Source organism: Perissodus microlepis, chromosome 17, assembly GCF_051167445.1.
Source record: "Perissodus microlepis isolate ML-2025 ecotype Zambia chromosome 17, ASM5116744v1, whole genome shotgun sequence".
In the NCBI taxonomy this organism is placed as follows: Eukaryota; Metazoa; Chordata; class Actinopteri; order Cichliformes; family Cichlidae; genus Perissodus; species Perissodus microlepis.
The window spans coordinates 25,897,347-25,921,911 of NC_140477.1; the positions used below are offsets into that span (position 1 = coordinate 25,897,347).

The following is a 24,565-nucleotide window of genomic DNA, read 5'->3' on the forward strand; positions in this document are numbered from 1 at the left end:
ATTAACTTTTTATAAGGTTGGGGAAACCGGCAGTCATCTGAGACTGAGGGTACATCCACACTAGCCCGGATAGATTTGAAAACGGCGTTTTCATTGGAAAACGCTCCACGTCCACACTAGCTGTTAGATTTGTATTGTTCATTGTCATTTATGCTTAGAAATATTTACTCACATATGCTTAGAAGTAGATAATCAGTTGTAGATTGAAAGAATGTCTCATCCTAGGAGGTCTGTAACAACTCTGTGTAGCATGAAGAGGGGGGTGCTTTCACTGCTCTACAGAGTGTTCTGGCATAGATCACACACCTCCTAGGAGAGGTCTTATCTTCTCTTGCTGATATATGGTATATAGCAAACACACGTATATCTGAGTGTAAGAGCCTTTTGTTTAGATGGACCGCTAGACTCCTGGCACCAACTTTGGGGAGTCTTCATGGGGTCACACTCTGACCCCCCCCCCCCCCCCACACACACACACACACACACACACACACACACACACACACACACACACTTACACAATGCACAGGCATGGTACTCTTTGTGTGTATGTAGACGTCATATGTTAATGAACCTATGTATATTCATGTAACCTCAATAAAAGAGCAGTGTTACGGTACGGGGAGCGGACGAGAGTCTGACGGAGGTCAAGTGGGTGGAACGACACTTGGCTCCAGGCAGGCCTCCCTCATGCATGAGTAACACCAAGACACCTGTTTAATTAAATTGTCTTCAACGTTCCAGCGAATAGGTTTAAGCTACAAACCTATCACTAGCATTTTAAGTCATTTTCACAAAGTTGCGCGTCCACATTGAAACAACTGAAAATGCTTACGTTCCAGTATTGCGCATGCGTGAAATGCAAGAAGATTCGACTTGCGTCATTTCTGTCTGCCTCTTATTTACTTTCCGGCTCTTTGAAACATCGCTGAAAAATGTTGAGGAAAAGCACCGAGTTTTTTAAATGGACTAACAATGAGGTGGAGTTGTTGCTGCGAGTAACACAAAAGTACAAAGTTGAAAAAGCGAGTGAGAGTTAAAGAATTTGAAGAAAAGCTATCTGGAGCATGTACAGACTGATATTAATCTTTAATAGGGCTGTCAAAATTGAGAGCAAATAAAAAACTGCTGTATAATGCCCTCTGGTATCTTAGTTAATTGGTCACATGACTGCATCATATGACTAACATGCGTCATTGTTTTAGAAAGCCTCAGTTTTCGCTGTCACTGCGACGCGAAAGCACAGTTTTCAAATGTATGCATTTTCAAAATGCTGCATTTTCCATGAGCGAAAACGTCGTCTCAGTGTGGATGGGAGGCCAAAAAGGAGCGAAAACAATGCATTTTCGAACGAAAATGCATTAGTGTGGACGTAGCCTGAAGAAGTCACTTGGATGAGTGACAAAGCGTTTCTCCCACTGAAAACACTACATCCAGATGAGCAGAATCAACTTTTTGTGATTTACTTACCTGAATGATTGAGCATGCATCAAGACCTCACAGCCCATTGTTTATTCAGTGGGCTGGTTTCAGTTATTGTGCAAATGTATTGTTTATAAGATTGGGGAAAGCTGCAGTCAGGTTAGACTGAAGAAGTCACTTGGATGAGTGATGAAATGTTTATCCCATTGAAAACGCTAACTTCAGATGAACAGAATCAACGTTTTGGTAAAACGCTTAGAAAGGACAATTAATTGTGTCCATCATGGAATTTGGTGAGATGAAATCAAGATTCTGGAATAATATTTAATGTTCATGTTCCTCCAGTCCTCCTGTGCATCTCTGTCAGTTCTCTTTGTCTCTCTTTATTCTGGGCCTTTCTATTTCTCTCTGTCTTTCATGGTATGTGTGTGTCTGTTTGGGTAATCACCCTTACCTTACAGGGGTGGGATCTGTCTGGGATCTGGGGAATTGGGTTCATTAATAGAATACAGGGAGGGTTTGCAAGACGGTAGTGAGACCTGCTATGATGTTTGGTTTGGTGACAGTGGCACTGATTAAAAGACAGATGAAGGTGGCTGAGCTGGATACTAAGTTTTGTTGAGAGTGATCGGTAGGGGGCAAGTTGCTCAGGTTAACCAACCAAGCAGGTGCCCCAAATCAGCTGACATGAGAGTAGAGGGCTATGGGGCACCAGACACTTTGTCAGAGCTTGAAATGAATTTTCCTTCTCCACCTCCAGAAGAGCTCCATCTCCTTTGCTACCTGCTCTAAAGAGGTTCCATCTCTGCTGCGAAATACCTTTCCTATGTCGAAGCTAGCTGTCTGCGTCATTCCAACTCAGCTGCCGATCTACACCTGAATCTACTTTTTGGCTCTGTACTTGATTTAAAAAAAGGGAAAGCCATTAAAATTATTTATGAGAAAAAAAAGCTGAACGAATATTCTCTAATTTGATTTCATAATTATTATCAGGGATGTTGGATGACTTTTCTGCTTGGTCACAAAACAAAATTCATATCAGTTATTACTTCCATTACATTCATTCATTTTGGTTCTTATGACATGATATATTGTGTACTACTATGTAATGTACGAGCATTAATGAAACTTTTGTATCAAAAAAGTTTCAATAATGCTCTCTGGTCTTATCAACCACTCAAAGCCCTTTAGGCTTTTTAGAACCACTAAAGACCAGAGAACTTCATTATTATTATTATTATTATTATTATTATTATTATTATTGAAATCTGAGTACTAGAAATAGAGATGTATTAGTTTGAAAAGAACAAATACTTCAAAAGATCCACGTCCCTTTTCAATTATCCTAATTTGTATTTCTATTAGAAAAATAGAAAAGCCCAAAAAAGACCTGACATTTCTTAACAAAAAAATCTGTTGATTATTATAAAACATTTTATTGAAGAAACTTTTAAATATTTCCAAGGTAGTGCAAAGTAGTGTACTGTAGAAAAACAATTGATTGCATTATTTGGTCTTATAAAGTGTGAAGAGAGTACAAGTCTACTTTCTGGGGAGATCAGAGTATCTCTTCTTAAATAAGATATGGATAATTTGGTCATTTGCTCTGTAATTTTAGATATGCTATAAGTACAGCCTCGTGTGATAATCAATATGACTGAGAATAATCAAGAGAATAATTGACATATGAGAGTAATCATAACATTTTACAAAACAAACATACTGTCATAGCTCATTTTTTGTCCACCATACTTCCCATCAATGGGATATTTCCAATGCAAAAAAAAAAGTTCCCACCGTAATGTCTGTTGAACACTTTATCATGGTCACAGTTGTTATCCTTTGGCTTTTTTGGTGTAATTACTGAACTAGTGTTAAAAATGCTGTCACTGAATGGGTAATTCATTTGAATGAATGATGCATTCAGTGGATAATTGAATAATTGTTGTAACATAAAACTGACGATATATATGTATAACAAAAATCCCCAAATAACTAGTTATGGGTATATGCATGTATATTTCTATTTATATTATTGCACACTATTACATTTATTCAAGACATTTGGATGATGAGTTTAATGAATAGATAAATACGTTTCGAAGTAAATATATATTACACTTTATAAGTCACTGGGAAAAGGGCAATCGTGTGTTAAATAGTTATCTATCCTCAGCGTTACCCAAGCTGTTTTAATCACATCTGAATTTTATGAAATTTAAATCCCAACAAAACAAGAAGAGAAGAAGTAAACATTGACATTAAAAATGTGCCTTCACAGTTTTATGGGTTATTATGCGATTTCCATCTGTGATTTTCCAATTTAATAATAGAGGGTGAAGACAAAGAGTCCCAGTACAAAAGGGAAAACATTCAAATTGGCAGAAGATGCGCTACTTGTTGTCGTTGTGGATTTTGTTGTTGAAGAAATAGTGGTTGGGATTGAAGCTGTTGTTGTGGTTGGGTCTGCAGTAGTATTTGATGTTGCAGTAGTTGAATTTGAAGGAACCTTACTTGTGGTTGGTGTTGCAGTTGTTGTGGTTTGAGAACTTGTTGTCGTTGTTGTAGTGATTGGTGGTGCTGTGGTCATGGTTGGTGCTGCTGCAGTTGTAGTTGGAGATTCTGTTGTCATTGTTGAAGATGTTGTGGTCGTGGCTGGAGCAGCTGTTGTTGTTGTTTGAGAGGTTGTTATTGGGTTTGGAGCAACAGTTGATGTGATTGATCCCACCGTGGTTGTAGCGGGAGACTTAGATGTCAGAGTTGCAACACCTGTTGTTGCTATTGGTGACACAGTTGTTGTGGTTTGTGCTGTTGCAGTTGTGCTTGGTGATGTAATGCTTGTAAGTAGTGCAGCTGTTGTCATTGTTGGAGTAACTGTTGTTGTGGTTGGTGCTGCTGCGGTCGTAGTAGGTGCCGCTGTGGTCGTGGTTGCAGCACCTGTTGTTGTTGTTGCTGACACAGTTATTGTGGTGTGTGCTGTCGTTGTAGTTGGAGCAGCTAGTGTTGTGGTTGATGCAGCTGTGGTTGTAGTTGGTGCCTTAGATGTTGTAGTTGCAGCAACTGTTGTTGTCGCTGTTGACACAGTTGTTGTGGTTTGTGCTACAACAGTTGTAGTTGGTGTCGTTTTGGTTGTGGTTGAAGCAGCTGTTGTTGTTGTTTGAGAAGGTGTTATAGTGGTTGGAGCACCTGTTGTTGTGGTTGATGTTACGGCAGTTGTACTTGGTGCCTTAGATGTTGTAGTTGCAGGACCTGTTGTTGTTATGGGTGACACAGTTGTTGTGGTTTGTGCCACTGCGGTTGTGGTAGGAGCAGCTGTTGTTGTTGTTTGAGCAGTTGTTATTGTGGTTGGAGCAACTTTTGATGTGGTTGATGCGACCAACGTTGTTCCTGGTGTCTTAGATGTCGTGCTTGCAGCACCTGTTGTTGTTGTTGTTGTTGGTGACACAGTTGTTGTGGTTTGTGCTGTTGCAGTTGTGGTTGGTGCTGCTGCGGTCGTGGTTGCAGTACCTGTTGTTGTTGGAGCAGTTGTTGTTGTGGTTGGAGCAGCTGCTGTTGTAGTTGATGCCACCGCGATTGTAGTTGGTGCCTTAGATGTCATAGTTGCAGCACCTGTTGTCGTTGTTGGTGACACAGTTGTTGTGGTTTGTGCTGTTGCAGTTGTGCTTGGTGGTGTAATAGTTGTACGTAGTGCAGCTGTTGTCGTTGTCGGAGTAACTGTTGTAGTGGTTAGTGCTGCTGTGGTTGTTGTTAATGCCACTGCGGTCGTGGTTGCAGCACCTGTTTTCGTTGTTGGTGACACAGTTGTTGTGGTTTGTGCTGCTGCAGTTGTGGCTGGTTCCATTGCGGTTGTGGTTGAAACAGCCTTTGTTGTTGTTTGAGCAGTTGTTATAGTGGTTGGCGCAGCTGTTTTTGTGGTTGATGCCACCGCCATTGTAGTTGATGCCACCGCCGTTGTAGTTGGTGCTTTAGATGTCGTAGTTTCAGGACCTGTTGTTGTTGTTGGTGACACAGTTGTTGTGGTTTGTGCTGTTGTAGTTGTGCTTGGTGATGTAATAGTTGTAAGTGGTGTAGCTGTTGTCATTGTTGGAGTAACTGTTGTTGTGGTTGGTGCTGCTGCGGTCGTGGTTGGTGCCACTGTGGTCGTGGTTGCAGGACCTGTTGTTGTTGTTGGTGACACAGTTGTTGTGGTGTGTGCTGTCGTTGTATTTGGAGCAGCTAGTGTTGTGGTTGATGCAGCTGTGGTTGTAGTTGGTGCCTTAGATGTTGTAGTTGCAGCAACTGTTGTTGTCGTTATTGACACAGTTGTTGTGGTTTGTGCTACAACAGTTGTAGTTGGTGTCGTTTTGGTTGTGGTAGGAGTAGCTGTTGTTGTTGTTTGAGCAGTTGTTATTGTGGTTGGAGCAACTTTTGATGTGGTTGATGCGACCAACGTTGTTGCTGGTATCTTGGATGTCGTAGTTGCAGCACCTGTTGTTGTTGTTGTTGGTGACACAGTTGTTGTGGTTTGTGCTGTTGCAGTTGTGGTTGGTGCTGCGGCGGTTGTGGTTGGTGCCACTGTGGTCGTGGTTGCAGTACCTGTTGTTGTTGGAGCAGTTGTTGTTGTGGTTGGAGCAGCTGCTGTTGTGATTGATGCCACCGCGGTTGTAGTTGGTGCCTTAGATGTCATAGCTGCAGCGCCTGTTGTCGTTGTTGGTGACACAGTTGTTGTGGTTTGTGCTGTTGCAGTTGTGCTTGGTGGTGTAATAGTTGTAAGTAGTGCAGCTGTTGTCGTTGTCGGAGTAACTGTTGTAGTGGTTAGTGCTGCTGTGGTTGTTGTTGGTGCCACTGCAGTCGTGGTTGCAGCACCTGTTGTTGTTGTTGGAACAGTTGTTATTGTAGTTGCAGCACCTGCTGTTATTGTTGGTGACACAGTTGTTGTGGTTTGTGCTGCTGCAGTTGTGGCTGGTGCCACTGCAGTTGTGGTTGAAACAGCTGTTGTTGTTGTTTGAGCAGTAGTTATAGTGGTTGGCGCAGCTGCTGTTGTGATCGATGCTACTGTGGTTGTAGTTTGTGCCTTAGATGTCGTAGCTGCAGCACCTGTTGTTGTTTTTGTTGGTGTCACAGTTGTAGTGTTTTGTGTTGTTGCAGTTGTGCTTGGTGTTGTAATAGTTGTAAGTGGTGCAGCTGTTGTCATTGTCGGAGTAATGTTTGTTGTGGTTGGAGCTGCTGCGGTCGTGGTTGGTGCCGCTGCTGATGTGGTTGAATCACCTGTTGTTGTTGTTGGTGACACAGTTGTTGTGGTTTGTGCTGTTGCAATTGTAGTTGGAGCAGCTGCAGTTGTATTCGATGCCACTGTGGTTGTAGTTTGTGCCTTAGATGTTGTAGTTGCTGCACCTGTTGTCATCGCTGTTGACACAGTTGTTGTGGTTTGTGCTGCTGCAGTTGTGGTTGATGCCACTGCGGTTGTGGTTGAAACAGCCTTTGTTGTTGTTTGAGCAGTTGTTTTAGTGGTTGGCGCAGCTGTTGTTGTGGTTGATGCCACCGCGGTTGTAGTTGGTGCCTTAGATGTCGTAGTTGCAGCACCTGTTGTTGTTGGTGACACAGTTTTTGTGGTTTGTGCTGTTGCAGTTGTGCTTGGTGTTGTAATAGTTGTAAGTGGTGCAGCTGTTGTCATTGTCAGTGTAACTTTTGTTGTCGTTGGAGCTGCTGCGGTCGTGGTTGGTGCCGCTGCGGACGTGGTTGCATCACCTGTTGTTGTTGTTGATGACACAGTTGTTGTGGTTTGTGCTGTTGCAATTGTAGTTGGAGCAGCTGCTGTTGTGATCGATGCCACTGTGGTTGTAGTTTGTGCCTTAGATGTTGTAGTTGCAGCACCTGTTGTCGTTTTTAGTGACACAGTTGTTGTGGTTTGTGCTGCTGCAGTTATGTTTGGTGCCACTGCGGTTGTGGTTGAAACAGCCTTTGTTGTTGTTGGAGCAGTTGTTTTAGTGGTTGGCGCAGCTGTTGTTGTGGTTGATGCCACCGCGGTTGTAGTTGGTGCCTTAGATGTCGTAGCTGCAGCACCTGTTGTTGTTTTTGTTGGTGTCACAGTTGTTGTGTTTTGTGCTGTTGCAGTTGTGCTTGGTGGTGTAATAGTTGTAAGTAGTGCAGCTGTTGTCGCTGTCGGAGTAACTGTTGTAGTGGTTGGTGCTGCTGTGGTCGTGGTTGCAGCACCTGTTATTGTTGGTGGTGACACAGTTGTTGTGGTGTGTGCTGGGGTTGTAGTTGAAGCAGCTATTGTTGTGGTTGATGCAGCTGTGGTTGTAGTTGGTGCCTTAGATGTTGTAGTTGCAGCAGTTGTTGTCATCGCTGTTGACACAGTTGTTGTGGTTTGTGCTGCAACAGTTGTAGTTGGTGTTGTTATGGTTGTGGTTGAAGCAGCTGTTGTTGTTGTTTGAGCAGTTGTTATAGTGGTTGGAGCACCTGTCGTTGTGGTTGATGTCACGGCAGTTGTACTTGGTGCCTTAGATGTTGTAGTTGCAGGACCTGTTGTTGTTGTTGGTGACACAGTTGTTGTGGTTTGTGCCACTGCAGTTGTGGTAGGAGCAGCTGTTGTCGTTTGAGCAGTTGTTATTGTGGTTGGAGCAACGTTTGATGTGGTTGATGCAACCAACGTTGATGCTGGTGTCTTAGATGTCGTTGTGGTTTGTGCTGTTGCAGTTGTGCTTGGTGGTGTAATAGTTGTAAGTAGTGCTGCTGTTGTCGTTGTCGGAGTAACTGTTGTAGTGGTTAGTGCTGCTGTGGTTGTTGTTGGTGCCACTGTGGTCGTGGTTGCAGCACCTGTTGTTGTTGTTGATGACACAGTTGTTGTGGTTGGTGCTGCTGTGATTGTGGTTGATGCCGCTGCGGTCGTGGTTGGATCAGTTGTTGTTGTTATTTGAGCAGTTGTAATTGTGGTTGGAGCAGCTGTTATTGTGGTTGGAGACGTTGTTGTCTTGCTTGGAGCAGATGTTGTTGTTGGTGCCACAGTTCTTGCTGTGGTCGGTGCTGCAGTTGTTGTGGGTGAAGTACAGGTTGGTCCACTTGTTATGGTACCAACATTCTGCACGAAAGGTAGAAAATGTAGGCCTGAAGCAGCTGCACACAGGTTTGTAGATGCACAGCCATAAGCTGGAACAGTCTTGGTGCCGTCGTTCACTGCAGGTTAAACAGTTTGAAAAATTACAGATATTTTTATGTTATGATGTCATGATATAGCTTTATTTTTCAAGCATTACTCAAAACATCTTAAAAATCTGTTTGCTGATATACCGTTTCAGTTTAATTTGTAGTTAAATGCCACTTGGCAAGTTATAAGACATGTCAAATGGTAAAAGAACGTATAATTGATAAGAGCAGGTAACTGATTTTTCCATCAACAAGAAATCAAAGTGCTACTCTTGATATTTTCATGTGTATTTTCTTTCCTTGGCTCTTGTTTTGATGGACATTTATTTAGTTTTTCAGCTGCTGTGTTAAACAAATAATTAGTCATGACAATAACTGTCAGATTAATCAATACTTCCATACTAGAAATATTACAATATTTTTAATAACAGTTTGGGGAATATTTGCTAACTAATATATCTGTGTTGCAGTCAAATCTGTAACATTTAATAAAGTGATTAATGATCAAATGTTGATAGTCATCTTTAAAGATTTAAACTTCAAAATATTTTTTTTAGAAATACTGATAAAAGGCTTTTTATCTGAAAAAATGCTTTTTATCAGTATTTCTTCCACTGGCTGTTAAAATAAATTCAACCAACATTCCTTTTATAAAAAGAATGTTCGCTGAAGTTATTTTAGGCAGAAAAAATAATTTTAAGATTATCTTTTTTGAAAAAACATGATGAAGACTCACTGATTGATTGAAAGCATTGGTCCTCCACTCCTTGACATTGTATTGGAGTGTTGCACAAAGGGCTGGAACAAATGTTACATAGCTGGCCGTTACTTGACTGAGGAGTAGGAGCTGAAACAGAAAAGAACATAATTTCAATTCACAACAGAGAACATTTCAGCAGATATCAGAATATTGTTTCTTATCTCTTTCTGTTATTGTGTCTTTAATAAAACACTTATTGATTTGTGCTTACCAGCCAGAGTTTGTGAGTTGCAGTTATCTGTGTTGCAGCACGTGGCAGATGCAAGAGCACTTTGAACACCCAGGTCAACTGAAAATGTCCGAGAGCCCGTAGCTGGACACAGGGAGGAAGATGCACATGCCTTGTAGATTTCCGTTGTTGTATTTCCAGATGAGGTAGCTGCAAATTCAAATTAATTTAAATATTTTGATTAATGTTGAGGGAAAGTACACATAATGTATTTGTGTACTTTGAAATTTACTGAAGTGTATGAAATAATATGAAGAAAAGATGACCTAAAATAGTAGCTGTAACACACATCGTCCCTGAAGAACACGTAAGTGGTACTGTGCTTGAACATGTCTTATCTGTGCAGGTTTGACACAGAAGGGCTCCAGCTGCAATCAAGAGAGAAACAGTGAAAGGATTGAAGTTAAAATGAAAGATTACAGGTTTTTGAAATGCCCCAATAAACTGACATTATTAATGAGACTTTATCTCTTCCAATTCTTTAGGCTGGTACACAAATTGGTGAAATGCAGTTAATCTCTTTAACATATATAAATATTTTTTAATAAAGTGGACACTAAGGATAATTTACACCATGGAAGCCTGCTCTAAAAACTGTCAAACATTGACAGTTTGTGAAACTATATTTAAAATGTTATCATTTTTATGGCATGTGTAACACCACCTAGTGCGAGAAAAGAATCTGACCACAAGATTAGATCAGCTCTTATGGAACATTAAGGTTAAACTTTAACACCAAGCTATCTCTGCATTAAGTCTGTTTTCCAAAGCACACCCAAAACAGTTTACAAGATAACAGGTTACAACATTCACATCACACCACACAGTGAATATGAGTTTCTATTGAATGATGAATCTTAATATCCATTAGCATGCTCATTTCAAATTCACTTTCTGTAGATTTGTTAATTGCTCTTCCTCATTTCTAACATGAAGTAGACCTAATCCGCTCAGGGAAATAATTTGGCCAAACTAAACGATTTTCACATCAGTTTTGCAAACAGAATCAGCAACAGAAGTTGCAAACTAAAAGAAGGAAATAAGATTTCCAAAAATCATGGCATTTCTTTCTGTGAGGCTCCTGTTTTTTTGCATGTGTGTGTGTATCTTTGTTGTTGTTTTATTGTTTTTTGTTGTTGTTTTTTGTTTGTTTGTTGTTTGTTGTTTTTTTTTGGGGGGGGGGGGGGTCCATCACATGCATTAATCGATTTTCCTACTGATAGATCCTAAATAATAAGAAAAGTCCAGTTACCAGTGCTGGAGTGTGCCCAGAGGAGAATCAGAGTAGTCAATTTCATTGTGATGAACAGGTCAGTTTTGCAGATTAGTTTCCCAGGACTGTGATACTAAATCTCAGGAGCACTCCTACACTTTATATACTGAACAGGTGAGCTTAGGATTGGGTGTGTTTATATTTTTACAGCATGAACATCAGACGCTCATCTCCTCTTTTGTCAAATCATTCTGCTAGTGCACTTTACCACACCCTTGTTCAATTGCACATTTAAACAAAAAAGGGTATGCAACTGCTTTTTATACAAATTATAAATGAAAAACTATGATGTGTCACTGACCCTTTTCTATTTTTGCTTAACATACATCTTTAGCTTTTCTTTATTCACTAAATTAAGATGAGTCCATGAATACCTGTTGATAAAAGCTGGCAGAGAGTATACTCTCTGCCAGCTTCCATATATGGAATGACTATTCATTCCATATATGGAATGAATAGTCATGGTGAGATATTTCCTACCTCACACTACATGAATTACCCCTCAAAACCTTTTGACAATTTAAGCTAGAGTTCGGAAACACTATCAGTTTAGGGAGATATTGCTGCATCTATCTTTTAAATTATGCATTTATTCCCCATTGCTCTTTTCTAAAGGCTTAGCACAGCAAACAAAGTTTTGGCTATAAGAAGCACTAACCATTGAAGCTTTTCTGTCTACATGTAGTTAAAGCCATAATCAATGCAAATCTGTGACTGAGATACAAACAGCCAAACCTTATATTTAAAGGCTGGCCACCTTGAACAAAATGAAGGACTGATATACCCACACTTTTTTATTGCACAGTTTGGCTCACTTGTACTTTTGTTGTTCCTGCTAATCTGCAATGTTAATAAACCAGGTAACCGGTCTGTTCAGGGAAGTTAATCAGACAGATGCTTTAAACTGCTGCAGCAGCAGGTGTGGCAGCAGTCTCACCTTGAGTATCACATTAACATTTGTACAGTGAAGGAACTGCGCTTTTACTCGATTGCTGTAGTTAAGTATATTTTAGCTCAAACATTTTTGTTATTTTTCATAAATTGAAAAGTATATTTTGCACTTTGTTCAGTCTGCTAATAATGTGTTACTTTGACACATCACCAAGTACAGATGAAACTGTGACTCTAATAAAAGCTTAACATTTTTGACAGTATTTAGTGTAATAGGTTAAACAATAGCAAACACAGGACTGTTTCCCAAACAGCACAGTTCTGCTTTTTGATGACTTTGCCGCACCCTCTCTTATTGTGACAAAACCCATTTATATCTTAATAATAGCATGTTGAAAATCAAACATAAGATATTCTTTGTATCGGGTCTGCGTGTGTGTCACAGGCACACACACCCCTGCCCTATGCACGTCATGTTTTTTTGTTTTTTTTGTTTTTTTTATGTTGGCTCTTGTTGTGTGTGTTTTGTGCATCTATAAAGGGACAACAAAGAGGGCTGATTTTCATGCAGGATGTTTTTATTTTAGATTATGATTATTCTTGTTATTCAATAGCTGTTGTGGAGATCAGGGAAATATTTTACTGCTACTATTCATAACCATTATCATTACCATTACATTAATTATCATTTCATCAAAGCATTTATTCAATAGATTACACATGTTCTTAGTTAAGATGATTACACCTATCACAGAGAGCTTCTGTCTGGGAAAAGGTCAGAAGCCAGGTCTCTCTTGGAAATGAGATTTTTAATCTCAATGAGATTTTTTTTTTACCTGGATAAATAAATAAAAATAAAGACGCGTCAACAGGCGGGGTGAGGCCGAGTGCATTTTGAGGTCGAGACACACACACACACACACAAACAGTAGTTAGACTCATGTTTAGGTAAGAGTTCAAATAATAGTTTGCAAAACCTTGCAACTGTAAGATTATGTTTGCATAAGGGACAGTTTGTTCCAGGAGATAAGCGAGAGTTAGAAGATTAATAGGAAGCACCTGGCCTCGAGACGGAGAAGATGTCATTTTAAATGTGTCAAAAGTCGTCAACAGAACATTTGTGGTTTTGAAACTTATGCATGTATTGTATCTGCTTTGACGCATGAGGGGGCATCATAAATAATACCCTGATGTTATAAAAACAACTGCTTGTGTATTATTGGGCGGAGATCGATGCTGTCTGTGTGCAGTGTTCATCTCCCCACGCGTGTGTTCATTAAAATCATTGTTTGACCGACTCTCCTGGACCAATTGTTGTTTTTTGTGCTCACCCTCAATATTTGAACCCGTAGCACTATTTTCATCAGACTTCCTCTGTACTCTATGAATTTAAGCTACTTGAGTCTTAGCTGTATCCAAAAGGTGTTCAATAAGGGGTTACCATAGTTTGTGATATTGCACATTACCCAGACCTAAATTTACTGATCTTGTATTGAAAGTTTTGTCCCAGTGGCAGGTGGGTAGCACATTGGCCTTAACACTTGCATATGACTGGGTAGCTTTAGCAATTTATAGCCTGTGTGGTTCATGTTTTTGAAAACAGTTTTCAAGGAAATGCATCACTTTCTCTTGTATTTAAAGAAAAATATATAAGATTGGGATCCCCAGAAAATTGATTTTGTTCATCTGGACGTAGCGTTTTTAGTGGGAAAAACGTTTCCCATCCAAGTGACTTCTTAAGTCTCAGCTGACAGTAGGTTTCCCCAGCTTTATAAATAGTACGTCGGCAAAATGACCAAAACTAGCACTACTGAGAACAATGGGCTGTGAGGTTTTTGATCATTATTATGCAAATTGTCATGACCATTGATCAACAGCCACTGATCAAAGTCAGTTAAGCGCTGAACACCTATGGGCAATCTAGAATTAATGATTAACTTAACCAGAGTAACCCCCAGCTACATGTCTTTGGACTGTGGGAAGAAGGCGTAGTACCTGGAGAGAACCTACGCAAACACAGGGAGAACATGCACACAGAAAGGCCCCAGCCAGGTGGTGGAATTAAAGTCAGGACCTTCTTTCTGTGAGGTAAAAGTGCTAATCACCGCACCACATTGCTGCCCTTTTTGTAGGCCGTATGTTTTAATCATTTTATATTTTGGTTCTGTATTGTTATTTAGCCTTCTGGCTATCAGGCTAAGTTCACTTTCCTGGTCTTCTGCCTGTGTCAAGCTTGTGTGTGTGTGTGTGTGTGTGTGTGGGGGGGGGGGGGGGGGGGGGGGGTGTTTGCGTATTTTGAGCATTAAGAACAAGTCTCAGATGTGTTCCTTATGTGTTCGTGCCCATAGTGACAATAGTTTGCATCATAACACAGAGCGAAAAGCTCATTTGCTCCCACCTGATGTTATGTTAGGGCGATATTTAGTTTCGCCAGTAGGTGGCTGTGGCGGCTCAGCCAAACGGGTAACTGGCAAAACAATCCTTCACAAAAGTAACGCAGGCCAGTTATTACAATGGAAGCCATCAGTAACACTGAATTGTTTTACTGTGTTTCAGGTGAGAGCAATATACGAGCACTACATACATTTATGTAAAGTTGATGCTTAATTAACATGTTTGGAGTGTAATTCTTGTTTATATGGTGTTTAATGTGAGCGAATAAGGGAGTTGTTTCACGTTGTAGTGACTTCCACAGTCGCTAGAGGCCGGGGATGGAGCCTGCCTATTTGCCTGACGCGCTGTCAACTTTACGCAATAATGCGAGAGGTGGAATTGTTTGCTTGTTTATTAAAGTACTTTGAGAGTTTACAGAGTAATGTCATCGGCTCCTGATTCAGACTCTTAAAACATCACAGGCTCTAATGTAACAAGGCGAAACATGTTGTGCAGCGTTCAACAAAAACTACCGCTACCCAGCCCTCCTCTCTGTCAAAATCAAAACCAGTGAATGACAGACTGACAACGCCCATTTATGTCACCGCTAGCACCCACGTGACTTCCATAACAACCAAACAAATAAAAACCCAGTGATCATCAAAATTCAATACATTCAATTATGGCTCCTAACCGTGACCGTGTTGTTCCATCAGTAATGTGAAAGGAAACTGTTAGCTGGTTTCAGTTAAAGTTATAGGAAATAGACCAGCCAGTACATGTTATGTTGTCTATTGCTTACTGGTCATTTTCTTTGTGTGTTAAGGGCTGATTAATACAGGGCCATTACACGTAATGCTACAAAAGTAACACAGGCCAGTTATTACAATGGAAGCCACCAGTAACACTGAATTGTTTTGCTGTGTTTCAGCGCAATAAACCTTCATGTGCACCTGAATGAACCCTGTCGTCCTTCAGTGTGTAACATGTGTGTGTGTGTGTGTGTGGTTTCAGTGTCAGTTATTTCCTGTCATATATTGATAGTTTTTTGTCTCATGTGTTTTGGGTTCAGTTCTGCTTCCCCTGTCTTGTTAGTCTGTGATTAGTTTCAGCTGTCCTCCCACAAGTTGCTGGTTATCCTCTGTGTGTATGTATTGTCTAGGTCAACTGTTACTGATTTCAGGTGGAATTATCTGTAATAATGCAGCTCTCCTGTGCTCTGAGTCACAGTCCTCAGGATTTCACACACAGTGACCAACAATTTCTATTAGACGACTTATCCTTAGCTCTATCAAAATAGATCAATTCATATCAATTCTTCTTCACTCTCCTTTTGTTTATCTAAATTGTTTCACTGTTTCTGAGAGATGCACACATCTATAACCTGAGCTTACACTCTTATTTTTGTAAATAGGTTATTACTGAATTTCCCAGAGGAACCCACCTGAGGGATTAATAAAGTTTCATCTAATCTAATCTACTTGCGCCCTCATCTAATTCATCTCATCTGCTCATTTTTTTGAGATGCTACTTTGGGCTCCTCCTGGCAGAATGCTATCTATTAATGAAGTGAACTTTACATCCAAATTATAATGCACTGTTAGTAGATCACCCTGTGAATATGTCACCATAATAATTTGATTAGTGTAACATAACTGCTCCATAGCCTATGAATGAAATCTTATTTTCTTACACTTATAACTATCCAGCAGGTAAATATAACTCCTTTCCTCCACCTTGTTTGATGACTGAAGTGAAATTCCCTCTATCAATCACTTATTCCAGTTGACTCTAAGTAAAGGTTAATTCATGATAATTCTAAAGACATCATTAAACTTGGGCTGGAAAAGTATAACTTGAACTAAGTAATAATCATTACCTACTTTCTAGGAAGCATTTTTGTAAAAAGGAAGAATTTGCTTACTTTTTAAATACATAAAGAAAAGGCCTGTTTTATTTTTTGTTTATTTGATGTTCCTCATTTTATTTATTGAATGTCTATCTGCATTTTAACCTACGCAGACATAGTCATTTGTATGTCTGTGTAGGTTCCAAGTCATCCAGGTCATGGCAATATTTGTAGTAATAGTAGTCTTTACTTTTCAATCTCTCTAGAATAGCAATTTGTAGTAGTGTTACTTAGGGCTGCTCGATTATGGCAAAAATGATGAAACAATGTATTGAATAATGACTTTAAAGATTGTCAAAAAATAATATAAAATAGTGTGCAAATACTGATAACAGTGCAAATGTTTGCAATATAAAAAATAAATGAAAAATGTAAACATCTATGTTTAGTGAACTTTGCAGTGTTGCTCTGTGGTGCAGCTACGACACTGTAGCAAAGTTTACACACTTTCTCTACTTGATCCACGTCTGACTCCGCGAACCCATAATGTTTCCACACCACTGAAGTTTTTTTTACCTCTCTTTTCAACCAACGGCAGTCACTCTCCTCTCCAAATAACTTCTGCTTAGCTTTCCGAGCTTCCCTCGGGTCCTCTTAATCAGCGGTCCCCAACCCCCGGGCCTCGGACCGGTACCGGTCCGTGAGTCGTTTGGTACCGGGCTACGAGAGTTGAGGCTCAGGTGTGAAATGTATAGTTTTCAGGGTTTTGTTATCGTTTTTATCGTTTACTCGGTTTTCCTTGGTCTTTTGTGTTATGAATAAATTTTCTTTTTTTCGGTACCGGTACTAGTTTTATTTTGTTGTATTTATCCGCGACACCTTAAAGGCCGGTCCATGAAAATATTGTCGGGCATAATCCGGTCCGTGGCGCAAAAAAGGTTGGGGACCGCTGCTCTTAATTGTTGTGACATGTGTTCGAAATGCAGAGAGGTGCGCTCGATTTGCCACACGGAGCAGCGCGAGAGTAAAGCACGAGGGAGGGGCTAATAATCGGCTCAGTCATTTTTAATGATCGTTGAAAGCCCAGATCGTAATCGAGATTAAAATTCGATTAATTGAGCAGCCCTAGTGTTACTTTTTTAAATGTATATCCATAACCAGCTGTATAACACAAGCTGTGTATATTGATGCATTTATATTTGTTCCTTTTTAAAAAATGTCTATTTGCAAAGAATCTCAACTATAAGACAGCACTCCTGTCATAGTCCTGGGTCTTTTGACCCAGCGTTTTGTTTTCTATTATTGTGATGTATTTTGGTTGTGGTTTTCTAGGTCTTTTGTTTTTGGTTCTGTTCTTCCTCAGTTAAGTGTTTAGTCATTCCTGCCTGTGTGTTCCTCTGTGTAAAGTCTGTGTTTCTTAGTCTGTGTGTTTGCATGTGTGAGTTCCTGTTTTATTTTAAAGGTCAGTGTCTCAGGTTATTGCATTCTGTTTTACTTCCCTCACTCTCGTCAGCTCTGATGTCCCCCAGTTGTGTCTCCCTCCTGTCTCCCATTCCCTGATTGCCCTGTGTGTATTTAAGCCCTGTGTTTTCTAGTGTGCGTTGCTGGTTTGTCTGTGTGGTTTCCCTGCATCTTTCTACATCTCCCTTTAGCGCTGTTTCATATCTCAAGATTTCAGGTTTGTTTTTGTTTCGTTTTCCCAGTTTAGGTTTTCAGTTCTGTTTTCGCCACCCTCACCTTTGTTGTATGTTCACTCTTTAAATAAAGCTCCCTCACATCAGTAGTGCTTGCATCTTGAGTCCTTTAATAATTTCCACATGGCTCACCCCGGCAGCTGTGACAACTCCAGCACAGTAGGCAAACGTAAAATACGTAGCACTGGTGTTCTGCCAGGAGAAGCAAGGCAAACAGGACTGGATTTGTTTAGATTTTTACAGCATCGAAATTCAGAGAATTATTTCCTCTTTTGTTAAATCATAGTGGCAGCAGAAATTACCCAAGCCTTCTGTAAACAACATAGATTGTTTTTGTTTCTATGAAAAAGACAAAGTACAACAAAAGAAAAAATGAGAAAACAATCATAGTTTTCTGAAAATGGAATGAGAATGATTTCTTTTAGTGTCTCTGCAAGTGCCTTTGTCTTGATAACTTAAATTTTTTTTAATTACTCTTCTTCACTCATTTTTTTCCTCTTTGCTAGGTGTACTAAAATATATTGTCAAATGTTTACATTAAAAACTATCTGACTAAATTCTAAGAGCTTGAAAAGAAAAGCATCTGGAGTTGCACCTCTAATCCAAGAAGCTTCTTCAGTTCTAAGAGAGAGTTCTAGATAAGCCCTATGGGAGTGTCCCCAAGAGGGTCATGGGCCCCCTATTGATCCTCTACCTAATCACACAAGCAAGGTGTGAAAACGGAGTAAGGTCACAATCAACCAAGGTCTCAGGTGAACCCATTGTGAAACCTAGCCCCACCCTATCATGCGATGTACTGAGGTCAAATGGTCCAGCATTGAGTGGGTGTTAAGGTGTCTGGGAAGGGATCTAAAAACTGGATTACAGATGGCAGACAGTTGATGCTGTAAACCACCGCCTTTGTTCAAAGATGGTTGGGTTGTTCACCATGGACATAGATGGCTTCTTTCACTCCTCATCTTAAAGAAATCCAGACACTTTCGAAGCTCCTTGGACGACTGAGAACATTCACAGACATATATAACTGAATTATATGCTGAACAGGTGACCTCAAGACTGGGTGATTTTTTTGAAGTCCAAACATGCTGTTTGTTCTTATGAAAAAAATCATGGCATAAGTACATGTCCCACACGTTTTTCATTTAGCATTTAATGCTACAAAAAAGAGTGAACAATGACTTACATTTCTAAAATGAAATGAATGACAATTGTCTCCTGTTTTGTGTCATTCAGACTTATGTCTGCATTTGAGTTTTTTGTGAACTTCAGTTTGCGCGTCATTTGTCTTTTTTGTGTGTATGAGCCTAAATGCTTCTTTCTAATTTGTCAAACTGGCAGAATATACACAGCAACTGTGTGATTAAAGTGAGAATGTTTTTATGAAATAATTTAAGTTTTAAAATTTAATAATTTTAAAAGTGGCTTTGAAGGAACTGTAAAAGTTGTATTTTGCATTTTGCAAGACGTTACATTTTATGAAATACATATGCTTCCTTTAGTCAATAATATTAAAAACTATAGCTTGCATTTTCATAGCTACACAGATGATACTCAGCTTTAATTATCAATGAAGACAAGTGATACAAATCCATTAATTAAACCATAAACATGTCTTAAAGACACAAAAGTGTAGATGAGCTTTGATTTCATAATTCTAAATACAGACAACACTGAGATTATTATATTCAGAACTAAATATCATAAAAGATCTTGTTAGATACTGTGTTTCTTCAAAGCACAGTATCTAAGGAGATACTTACTCTAAATCACATTTCCTTAGCTGCCAGTATCACTGTGAGAAATCCTGGAGTTTGGTGTGCATTCAATCTGAAAAAGATATCCTTCTGTCTGCACAATAAACCTGTTATGGCAGCAAAGGCCAGTGTGTGAAAATGGACCAAAATGCAGATGCAGGCAGAGGCAAAAACTGGTAGGTTTTCAATTAGACTTTATTTATAGAAACACAAGGTAAAATACTTAAGCTCAGGAAACGTAGGTATTTCCTGAGCTTAAAAAGTATTTCCTGAGCTTACAAGAATCTAAATGTGAGTCGGAAGCAGTTGTGGCCTGCGGGTAGAGGTCACTAAAGCAGAGGGAGAGAAATGTCACTGGAATGCTGAGTAAGGTGTTGGGGAGGTAAGGCAACTGAATGGCTTGCCAGTGGCTGATTCGCTTGCAGGTGGAGCGTGACATGAGGGTGGAATGGTGAGGTGAGGATTCAGAAGGGCTGAGCATGGATTGCAAATCCAGCCTGAGTGATCCAGTGATCTGAGGATTTTATGGCAGGAGGGCAGGCAGACGAAGAGCAATGAAACAGAGCTTGAACCAGTGGTGTGAAATTCCCAGAACTGACCAGTGACCAGGTAAGCAAGGTTATAGCCAGGAAGGAGGCCTGTAAGAAAAGTGGACAAAGACTGGCAAAGACTAGTTGTGAGTCTTAAATAGATTTCGGTTAGATCACCACCAGATGTGGACAGGAGCTGCAATGATAAGGGCTCCGCCTAGAGGTGGAGTCCATGTTACTGTGGAGAAACACCACTCACTCAGACCATGACAAAACCAAAATGTAGGACTGCCTTTTTCACATGAATAATATCCTTAAAATTAGAAACATCCTTTCTCATTGTGAAGCTGAAAAGTTACTTCATGCATTTATTTGTTCTACACTGCGCTATTGTAATTCATCGTTATCAGGTTGCTCAAAAAGCTCCCTTAAAAGCCTTCCCATATGGAAAAGAAATAGTAAAAACTTATATGTGATTACTCATGAAAGTGGCCACTTTCATGAGTAAATCATATAAGGCTTACATGATTTACTCATGAAAGTGGCCACTTTCTCATTACTTTCATACATTGTTTTAGTAAGTATCCAAAACATACAAGTTTCATTATATAATTTTTCAAGGGATCTTATATCTGTTTTCACTCTTATATGCTTTTCATGCAAGTTTCACACAAGACAGATACAAACTTTATAAGATTTATATATATCTTTTCCATATGGGTTTAGTTGGTCCAGAACACTACAGCAAGAGTACTAATTGGGAGCATAAAGAGAGCTCATATTTCTCCTACACTGGCTTCCTTTCATTAACTCCATCTTTAATCCAGAACTGAATTTTAAACCCTTCTTTTCATATATAAAATCTTAAATAATCAGTGAGCGTCAGGCAACAAAATTTTGATTCTCAGCCTTTTTGAGTGCTAAAAAGAAACTTGGTAAGAACACTGGGGTTCCTATTTTCTTCAGTCACTGATGAATAATAAGATGACCTAGCTTTACGGAGCTTTTTATAGTGTAATAAACTCTTTACAGGTTGCAATGAAAATCTCCCAAATTAGCTAGATACATTTTTGTGAATAATTAGTTAATTTGGAAGCTCTGGCACTGTGCTTAAAACTATACGCAATGTTCATCATTCCGACTTTCCAAATAAATTAACAGTTGTAGCAGTATCTTTGCAATCTGTTTTAATACTCTGGTTCAAACATCTTGCTACAAATCCGCTACCTGGTACATGTCTTGCCAAAAAGGGTCGAACCTACAGTATTTACTTATTTAATTAGAGGTGGAAAAACTCCATGTTCTGACAGGTAGGCAAGAATAAATAATTATTAGTGTTAAAACTGGTCTTAATTACCAGCTATACAAACAGTGCTCCCTGCCTCCACAGAGTACAATTTTATTCAACTATGCAATCAGGAGATTATTAACAGCAGATACCCAATTTATACATTTTCTATATTGTTTCTTGAGATTGTGCATTTAAAGTGGGGCGGAAAGGTGGAAAGCCTCAGTCTGCCAGACAGAAGATTGGCTTGAGTGAGTCCTGCAGAAGCACAGACTGCAACTGAGCAGGCTGTTATGATAGGCTAGAAAGAGGCTAGGCAGACCACGGAGACAAAGGGTGCCACTGAGGAGCACCCAACACCCACTACCAGAACAAGAATCTTGATGCCATACTCAGGCAGTAGCCCTGAGAAGGCTCCTGCTCCTTCATGAGCGAAGCCAGGTGAGTGGAGGCAGCCAGTAGCTCAAGAGGGACAAAATGGATGACAGATTGGCTAGAAGGCCTGAGTAGATATGGCCCTGTGCAACCTAGCCAGAAGCAAATCTTAGAGTCCCTGTGGATGCAGCATCTTGAACACTGTGATTCAAACATGTAAACAAATCTAACCAGGCAAATCCCACAGGATGGAGCTAAATGAAAATCAAGGACAATTTCTTTATAATTTTTTTTTTTTAAATTATTGTTAGAGAGAGGGATTTTTACCAACCCTCTGAGGGTGGTGATTTCAGCAGCGAGTGTTTCTGTCTGCTTCTGACTAAATCTTTCTAAAGAATTTCCAAGAGTGTCAGGTACAGGTTTTTAAGGATTTTAGGGATTACCAAATCCAGATTATTAGGGTTTTAAATAGTAAGGATGGTAAAATGAAGCTTTATGAAGCACTGGAATGTGTAATGAAAAACTGTTCATTAATCAAGGTTTTCAACACAGTCGTCTTTAGTGTCATCTTGTGACCAAAAAGACAAAGAGCAGTTTGAATCTACAAATGAAAAAGAACTGCTTCATTGTGATTGGTAACTCTACCAACAGCTACTGTTTAATATCATGTGACAATTCTGTGTGATATCGGACTACTATTAGGGTGCTTTGAACAGCAATCAGTCAATCAATCAATCAATTTATAAGCACATTTCTAAACTACACAAGTTGACCAAATTGCTGTACAGAGTAAAAAGTAAAACAAACACAAACAAGAGAACAAAACAAAACTCAGTCACAATTAAAAGCTAGGGAGTGAAGATGTTTTCAGACAGGATTTAAAAATGTCAAGTGTTGGAGAGGTCCTAATTTGAAGAGGCAGACTGTTCCAAAGTCATTTTTAAAAGTAAAAAGACCACTTTTGAGCCGTGTCTTTCTTGGCCCTAAAGAATCCAAAGAACTGGAATTTAATAGGACATAAGGCTTACCCATCTTTACCAGCAAAATGAGGTGGTCTATGTGCACTAGTGAATTTGTCTGATCATGTTTTCTTCATGGAGAGAATTGAACACCATCCAGGATCAAAGACAAAGAGAGACGTACAGAGTGCAAGCACAGGGCTCACGGATTTGAGCGAGGTCCCCTGGGAGTTTCGAATCTGGGGACCCAGAGCCAAGTTCCTACAAGGATTGTTCCCATGGATCGGGGTCGGGAAAATTGGAACTCATGTAGAAATCAACAGATATGCACTACTGAGACATATAAATTGGACCCAGACCCTTGGGACAGCCTTAGCAGAGGAGCAAAAGGCCATAAGGACAATGGTATTGCAAAACAGACTGACGTTGGACTTGATAACTGCATTGCAAGGAGGAGTATGCAAATTGATAGGAGAAACATGTTGTATGTTCATACCAGATGGATATACAAGTGGAGGAGACATTTATGAAGCACTGCAGAATTTAACCACATTGCAGAAATACATGATGAATCGCACACCAGGAGGAGATGCACCACAAAGCTGGATAGCTTGGTTAATGTCTGGTCCTTGGTGGCATCTTCTTTTGAAAATATTAACTCCTGTTTTTGGACTGTTGACATTGATTTGTTTATGTATATGATGCATTTTACCTTGTATAAGATCAATGCTAACTAAAATGATTTCTAATACATTTGTTAATTATGTACTTTTGCAACAATTTGAAATTAATGAAATTAATGACATGACAGAAGCCTGTGTATAAATGACACCTGCGCTGAAAATGTCAAGCAAGTGGTGCATGGCTGAGAACATACTACACGGGAATAATTTGGAGCATAAAAATAACAAAACAGGAGGGAAATGTTAAAATGAATTGTTAAATGTCATTTTTATGCTTACCATCTCTACATTGTTTCAAACGCTGTGATCAAAGGCATTCCTTTGTCCCCCTCCCCAGCGCGTCGAGGTTGTGGGGGAGGCTGTAGTGTTTTATCACAAGCACATCCCTTGTGAAGGTTTGTTTGATGTTTGGTAAGCTTCCTGCCCTTTTATGGCTTCACTGTGTTGTGCATGGTGAACCAATACAGGAATTGAACCATATATTGGGTGTGGGGGAGATTACCCCTTTATGACTATGGATGTTGTGATCAGGAAGTCACGCACACAGAGAGAGACACCCCCACACACACCACCACATACACACACATTCTTGCACACATGCTTACACGTGCACACACACACAGTGCCTTGTCTTTGTAACCAAGGGGGGGTTTTACAAGGGGAGGTGCTTGTGTAAACTATTGTAAACTATTGTTTATTGTAACAATTTTTTCAATAAAAGGCAGCGAGCGGAGGCCAGAGTCGGGGCCATTTTGTGGTAGGATTTGAAGTGCGTTCCTGAGATACCGACGAGGCCTCCCTTGCACAAGTAAAATAGATAGACCGCTGTTGCCCTTCTTTTTTTCCTTCATGGGAATAAGTCTCTGAGTCAGCGAGGTCTGAGTTTAGACCCGACACAGAAGTTGCGGGTAGATCAGTGACTGAACAAAGGCAAGTTATGGCAATGTAGAGTAACAACATCTGGATGTTTACTGTGAGCAGAGAAAGACAATAATTACTAATTCATTATTAATTACTCACAGGTGCCAGTCTGTGGAAGTGAGGGGACTCCGCCCAGGTGTGGAGACCCCAACAACACAGAAAGCCTCAGAACTCAGAACCCAGACAAAAGGACCATGGAGCTGTTCAGTTCCTTGCAAAACAAACAAGCCTTAAACAAGACAAAAGTGGAAGAAGAAATTAAAATGTTCTGTTCTAAATCTGCTGTGTTCTGCAAATTAGTTTGAGAATTGTAGGAAAAGACATGATTTCATGATTTCTTTTTTTATTACTATGCCAACCCCTATTTTGAGAGGTCTCATTTTATTCTTACTTCATTTTTCAAATTTATTTGAGAATTAGTCTATCCAATTAAGATAAA

The 24,565-nt window shown here is 39.8% G+C and overlaps 1 protein-coding gene across 1 annotated transcript; it reads right to left on the reverse strand.

Annotated features, from left to right (window-relative positions):
- Nucleotides 1-3,745: 3,745 nt before the first annotated feature.
- On the reverse strand, nt 3,746-17,475 carry LOC146369744 (uncharacterized). Its single transcript, XM_084910736.1, has 9 exons — nt 17,418-17,475; nt 9,803-9,904; nt 9,519-9,686; nt 9,377-9,394; nt 8,076-8,577; nt 7,137-7,949; nt 6,670-7,034; nt 4,104-6,279; nt 3,746-3,887 (listed from the first exon to the last, which is right to left on the reverse strand). The coding sequence occupies exons 1-9, from the start codon at nt 17,473-17,475 to the stop codon at nt 3,746-3,748; spliced, it is 4,344 nt and encodes a 1,447-aa protein (XP_084766862.1).
- Between the last annotated feature and the right edge of the window lie 7,090 nt (nt 17,476-24,565).